Genomic DNA, 7,363 nt, shown 5'->3' with positions numbered 1-7,363 from the left:
AAACACAGGAATATCAACTCTTGACTTGCTTCAAGTAAAAAAAACTTCTCGGCACATGTTTGAGTAGCCACCTGACGCTGTCTGTGGGAAAAAATGTACACTTGAAGCAAGTCAAGAGTTGATATTCCTGTGTTTATGACACAAACGGGAGCTCCGACTGCACCTGAACACACCGAGCGGCAACTTGGGTCTCACGAGACTCTGGGAGACTTTGAATTAGATTTAGTTTTACAAAGCATCGGCTTGCTTGAAGTAAACAAACTTCTGGGTGCATGTTTGAGTCGCCATCTGACGCTGTCTGTGGCTTTGAGGGATGTAAACAGCCTAAGCAGCAGAACTTCAATCCGCTCCCATTCATTGCTGCCGTGGCGATGCGGGGACAGATGCAACTAGCGCAAAACAGGAGCAATTAAACTGAAAATCTTCAGATTCCTTCTTTTATACCTAAAATGATAGGAAAATACACCCCGAGTTGAATTTGCCCGGAATTGTCCTTTAAGATGATGTTTGTTATGATTTAGCACCGTACAAATAAAACTCAGTTGAACTGAACTCATCAAGTAGACATTCACAGGCAAATATGGAATTAAACAGTTGGTTAGATTTCACAGACGTGCATTTATTCCATTTACTCAAAATCTCAGAGGTCTCAAACTTCTGATCGGACACGAAGGAGGAACAGAGAAAGTGTCGTTTATTTTCCCTCCTCACAGATTCATTCACCCCTACATGGTCTAAGTCCCTCTACAGGATCAATTCTCTCTACTCTCAGATGCCACAAACACTAAACCGGTCCATGTGTTAGTCCCATTGTGCCAGCAGTATTCCTAACAACCCCATGCAGCTGGTCCAGAAGGCTGTGGACTGGGGCGGGGGACCAGCAGAGCTGTTCAGGAGGTATTCCACCCGAGACCAGGAGCCATTATTGGGCAAAGGTGTCACTCCCAGCGTCCGGCACATCACGTTATAGATGTCCACTGATCGGATTGGAGCTGCCCGGAGATTTCGCTTGAAGTCTGGATGAAGTGGAGTAAAAACAAGGATCAGATGTTACGATATCCTGATGTTATGATTCACTATATTTCACTTTTCCACAAACATTTCACCAGCAGCTCACTGGCTCAGTAGAGACCGTGGCAGACAGGAGAAGAGCATGGCCGCTGAGGGATGCTGTCAAACAAATCTGTTACTTGCTTGACAGATTAAAGGTGTCAATAAATTACCCAGAATGCACTTTAAAGGGGACACATTATGGAAATGTCACTTTTTGAAGGCTTTTGCCTTCTGGCCCCAAAATGTGAGAATTGACAATAAAATCAGTAATTTTCAGGCTCCCTAGGTTGAAATCCATGTGGTATTACAAGCTGTTCCCTCAGTTGTCTTTCAATGATGTAACTAGTTTTCTAATTTGCATAATCCCTCCTCTACCAGTAGAAGGGGCGGGGCAAGCAGTGGTTCATTTGCATTTAAAGGGACAGACACTGAAAGCAGCCGTTGTGAACAGGGCTGTTTAGAGAGGATGAAAAGAGCTGTGATGTTTCACAGACATGTCTTTAAGACACCTGGGAACTATTTTAATTTGTGGAAAAGGGGCATGGTATGTCTCCTTTAAAGATATGATGCGTGTGTTACCAGGTCCCGTTGCCAAGAAAAAGCCTCTCATGTCGAGGAACTCGTTGTCGTAACCATGCCAGCCGTTCTGCCAACCTGAGGCCGGCCCAGAGCCATTCTGCCAGAACGGGAGATTCGACTTGTTCTGGAGTGGACGCACAAACACACACACACATAAACACACACTTTTTAAAGGGATAGTTCACCCAAAATTCAAATTTCACTCATTTTCTACTCACCCTCATGTCGACTAAGGGTTGGGAGAAGTTTCAGAGTCCTCCGTGCCTTTTTGGAGTTACAGGGGGGCAAATCGCGCGAGATGTGCACTGACACCGGCAGAGCAGTGAACTGAGACACTGGGAGCTTCCGCTACAAACAAGCTTAAAATATAGACTTATTTAACTTTTTTCAGGACAATTTCTCATGTTGGGGCTTCAATACAAGGCGGACATTACATACGAGCACTATGTCCAAAAAGACACACCAAAAAACATCCAAATACCTCCAAAGATAAGTGAGCCCCGTTTACTACCGTCATATGGACATGCAGTGCTGCACCGAGCCCCCTGTAACTCCAAAAAGGCACGGAGGACTCTGAAACTTCTCCCAACCCTTAGTATGTCGAGGGTGAGTAGAAAATGAGTGAAATTTGAATTTTGTGTGAACTATCCCTTTAACAACAAAAGATAAACAACGTATGCAGTACTGTCATGATCACAGTGTATGTCTGAGCTCTGAAAATTGTGTTGAATGTATGAATGAAATCTGCAGCCTGGAGAAATCATTAGCAAAGATAATACTTGTTTTTTATTTTCTGCATTAGTCACATCCATAATTAAGAGATACTGCTTCTTACTCACTGTCCTACTACTTGGCGATCAGTGGCACTGGAAGCTATGAGCAGTTTTGATAAAAAAAAACAACCTATAAATCCTATAAGTGTGGCAACAAGAGATCCTGTCTTATTTCTGGATGTGATGGGTCTAGATTGAAGAGGAGCAGGTGAGGGAGGAGTTGATGTCTGCAGTTAGATAGAACTGCTGTTGTGTGTTATGTGGTAGTTTAGCTGTTTATGATGATGGTGATCCCACATCAGTGAATCTGTTGTTTAAGGCCACCTACACGCAGAAAACCCTGGCATAAATATGTATCACATCACCCGCATGCATGACATACATGAAGCTAAAACCAGCTCCATAATGATCCTTAACCCTCCTGTTGTCCTCCTGGGTCAAGGAAGGACGAAGGGAAAAAGGAAGGAAATATAGAAGGAGGGAGGGAACCGATTAGGTGAAAAAGGAGGGAAGGGAGGGAGGGAGGGAAAATGGATTGTGGAAAGAAGGAAGGAAAGAAAGATGGAGGGAGGGAACAGATTTGTTCAAGTAAGGAAGAAGGAAGGAAGGACAAAGGGGGAAAGAAGGGAGGAAAGAAGGAAGGGGAAAAGGATGGAAAGAAAGATGGAGGGAGGGAACAGATCAGGTCAATTGGATCAAAAGAGGAAGGAAGAAGAAGTAAGAACAAAGGGAAGGAACGAACGAAGGAAAAGAAAAAGGATTGTGGAAGGAAGGGTGAAAGGAAGGAAAGAAGGAAAAATGGAGGAAAGGAACAGATTGGGTCAATTTGACCCAGAAGGACAATACAACAGGAGGGTGAAGTTTGCAGCGAAAACAAATGATGATTTTAAATCACATCACCCTACTGCAGGGTTTTCAGCTCCCCTGTTGTTTACCTTCATCTAACCCTCATCTCTGTGTTGACTTCAAGTTGAGCTGTTCTATGTAAGACAAGCATGAAGAGAAACACACTTGTCCTGGTCAATGTGACAATAGAAGTGACCTGTGATGCGTTACCTCGGTGATAAACCAGCCCGGCTCAGCGACCAGCGTCAGGTGGGAGACGAACCTCCCTCCTTTATAATGGAAGCGCTCTGGGATCTCCTGTTTCTTATACACACGCATGTTAGGGACCCGCGACAGTGCATCATACACCTGGAATAACACACACACACACACACACACACACACACACACACACACACACACACACACACACACACACACACACACACACACACACACACACACACACACACACACACACATAACAGCTTTACAGAACTACTGCTGGTTAATAAGACACCTGCATCTTCACATGTCAAAGCTTGTCAGATGCATAGTTCCTCCAAAAAGATCTGAGACTAGTTGCATTACAGAAATCACCGCACATGTGACTCAAATAAAGGTTTGACAAAATCAAAAATGTAGTTGTTAAATACTTTTTTCTCTCTTACAAACAAAAGTGCTTCAATTCTGCTTTACAAATAGCTAATTCAGAAACTAATGAGTAGTGAACGTGATGTAATCACACACTCCTGAAGAAGGGAAATACAGAGACTGCTTGCTGAAAAACTGTCCCTGAAGGCAACGCGCATCAGCGGTTTTGTATCAATTTCCCTCTAAAACAACTCTGTCTGGTAATGTTGTGTTATTATCTCATAGCGTGGTGACAACGCTGGTCACAACTTGTCCACCAGAGCGTTTTGGAGTTGTTGGGTTGTGTATTTGATGAGTTTGATGAGGGAAACCAAGAAATCCCATGAGCCACTGTAGCGTAGCTCTGAGCAGCTCACGACAATAGGGATTATGGCAATGGGCCAATTTGCCAAAATGTTGACCTATCCCTTTAAAGTCTCTGAGAGGTTATACCATGAATCTCTCCATTAAAATAACCCCAGGACAATTTATTTCAAGCCGTAACCCCCCTTTAACGACTTCAAGAAGATGACCTCCGTCCTGGCTTTCTTCTTTGGGACATTCAACATCGTTCTGTGTATGTTTACCTGCTCATGTATTTTATCTTAATTTATTTTTGTTAAATAATAATAATAAAAAAAACAGCTAAAATATTGGTATATCTAAGCACAATATGAATATCTCCATGAATAAGGTATGATGACTAATAGAAAGATGCTGGTCCTGGTCTCACCTTCTGGGAGCTGCTGTCTTTGGTCCACAAATTAACCACCGGTCCCCTGTCCATCATCTTGAGGATGTCTGACATGTTGATGAACTTGTCCAGCTCTATCACCTTCTCCATCCAGTGGATCTTGGTCATACCGTGGTCTGAAAACAGCACGATGTTCAGCTTGTCCACCAGGTTCTTCTCCTGCAAGGCCAAACAGACCAAACCAGAAACAGATAAACACACCGTGCATGACAGAGGAAGTGGAGCTGTAATAACAACATAACAACATAATGACACACTCACTTTGACTTTCCTGTTGAGTATCTGCAAGGCTCCATCCAGCTGCTGCACAGCTGTTCTGACCTGTTGAGAATCCGGACCAAAGTGATGGCCCTCCACATCCACTTTCTCATAATATATGGCTGCCATGTCTGCTTGGCTTTTGCTGTACATACACACACAGACACACACACACCACCATTAGAACAATTTATGAATACCGGTACTTTCATTACTGCAATTTCATTGTTAAATACATTCCAATATGTTTTGCACAATTTGTTGGGCAGTGATTTCAAAGTAGCCAGCCCATAGCCCTGTCCAGAGATTTACAACATACATTGTTGTGAATGGACCCAAAGAAACGGGGTGGCGTTGCTAACGGGAGGAGTGCAGAGAGTCTTCTACTGCAATTAAAGTACTTAGGGGCTATTTGTAGATCATACAACCCCACTTAAAAAAAATGCTACTATCCCTTTAAGACACCCAGATAATGCGATTGGAATTCGATTTTCTCCGTCATCCGAAATTGCCGCACGTCAAAAAATAAATTCGACCTCATGTTGTGTCGATCATGTTTACACACTGAGTCCCAAACTTTTGTCCGTCATTAAAGTTTTCGGAACAGGTTTAATAATCAATATCTATCAAACTGGACCACTGACACAATAATAAAATAAACTGTTGAAGTGATCATGATAATAAGCAGGCAGATCCCCGCTATTGGCTCCTCTCAGGATGGACACAATATTTTAATTTTTCTCTTTCATTTCTCAACAAGTGAGAGAACCACATCACTGCGTGACAATTTTTATCTCCCTCTCCGAAATTTGGAACACAAAATAAAAACGCATGCGAATAAAACGGAACGGACTCAGTGTGCAAGGAGCCTCTACGTAATGTTTTTTGTCGGATGACGGATACGAAAAACGCATGCGAAAAAAACGGACTCAGTGTGCAAAGACCTTTAGTCGGAGTATAACTGGACAATGCACGTGTGCATGCTCCACAACAGTAGAGACGGCACCAAGTGGAGCAGAGAAGCCGCCCGAACCCGGCAAAGTAAAGAAAAAAACCCAACATCAGCGCCGAGTCAATGCATTTCACACAGCGCAACCAGCGAGAAGAGAAAGAGATAGAGAGAGGAAAAAAGGAAGCCCGTATCCTATTCTCAGCGTGAATCCGGCCCAGACTGGCGCGTCTGGTCGGGAACTGCAGTTGAGAATTTATTATTAAGCTTACTACGTTGTTTATATTCAGTTTTTTAGCCCGCTGAAACAACGGGTGGCGCTGCATGAGGGGGCGGACCCGTCAGTTATTCCATTTTCTCAGTTGCATGTTAATTGAGACAAGGACAGAAGTCCGATTAGACGCCAAAATAGAGTTTTGGGCATAGCTGGATTAAGCTCTGCATGTAAACGTACTGACTGACAGAACAGGAACAAACACTCTACTGAAATTTAGCAAGTGATCTAAGTCTGATGGGAAATAGTGTTTGCTAAGGGCTGATAACAAAATAAATAGTATACAACAATGATGTGAACCAAAAAACTACTGAACATATGAGTTGAGTTGGGTTTTAATGAATTTCTAATTCTAGAAAAGAACAAGGAAGTTGTAGCTTCACCGTGGCTTGCTAACATGGGGCGTTTGTGAACCGTTCATTGATCCGGCTCAGGTCTTCATTTTTATTCTCATGACAGTCACTCTGGCTCTAAAAGCTGCTTCTCTCTGCTCTACTGCTCTGACAGGAGAAACACCTGAGGGCTGCAGGTCACGCTGGCTGTGTTGTTACCTCAGGACATTGAGAGCGTTCTCTATCGCGTCTGTGAGGTTCTTCTCTGATGGGCTGCTGGCGTATACTTCGCAGAAAGATGGACGGACACCCAGAATCTCTACCTCACAGCCTGAGGACACACACACACACACACACACACACGCATAAACAGGGATGTAAACTTACTGCATTATTTAGAGACAGGTTCTTTGGAAGCTTTTCCATTTTCATTTTCCAACATGTGCCTCCGTGTCACAACTCGGTCCTGAAGCTGATCCCCCGGTACCAAGATTTTATGAAAAATATTCCTTTTTTAAAATTGACTGAAACTTTCCTTATGTGAGCAAATCATGTTGTGTGTCCGTGTAATGTGAGTTTTTCCAGACTTTCAGATTTTTCCATTAGTCATTTTTGGTGTATATAAAAATGTGCTTAGTCACCGTTTCATCACTCTCTACAGGAAGCATTTCAGTGCTCCAATGTTTTATAGGAATAAAAAAGACATTTTAACCTTATCCTAAAGATACAGTGCAGTAATATTTCAAATTAGTCAGCTGCCCTCTGTCAGCTACATCAGCTCCATAACCCCACCACCTTTTCACAGACAAGCAGTATAGTCAGTGGACAGCCCACTGTTCACTTTTTAAGGGATACAGTAGTTCAACATTTTGGCAAATTCGCCTATCACCATAATCCCTATAGTCTTACCAGTAGGTTCATTACCTTGAATTG

At 43.1% G+C, this 7,363-nt stretch overlaps 1 protein-coding gene across 1 annotated transcript in view; it reads right to left on the bottom strand.

Annotated features, from left to right (window-relative positions):
- Positions 1-551: 551 nt before the first annotated feature.
- Positions 552-7,363, bottom strand: part of enpp6 (ectonucleotide pyrophosphatase/phosphodiesterase 6) — a gene marked incomplete at its 5' end in the record, with an annotated part of 41,359 nt that continues 34,547 nt past the window's right edge. The window contains 6 exons of the mRNA XM_083980319.1: positions 552-1,016; positions 1,633-1,756; positions 3,462-3,599; positions 4,597-4,776; positions 4,879-5,020; positions 6,650-6,761. Coding sequence (XP_083836445.1) covers positions 802-1,016; positions 1,633-1,756; positions 3,462-3,599; positions 4,597-4,776; positions 4,879-5,020; positions 6,650-6,761 — 911 coding nt within the window. The 3' untranslated portion in view covers positions 552-801. The remainder of the gene's footprint in view (positions 1,017-1,632; positions 1,757-3,461; positions 3,600-4,596; positions 4,777-4,878; positions 5,021-6,649; positions 6,762-7,363) is intronic.

This window comes from Trachurus trachurus (genome assembly GCF_905171665.1).
Source record: "Trachurus trachurus genome assembly, chromosome: 10".
In the NCBI taxonomy this organism is placed as follows: Eukaryota; Metazoa; Chordata; class Actinopteri; order Carangiformes; family Carangidae; genus Trachurus; species Trachurus trachurus.
The sequence above is the reverse complement of the archived record's forward strand: the minus strand, read 5'-3'. Positions and strand labels throughout refer to the sequence as shown.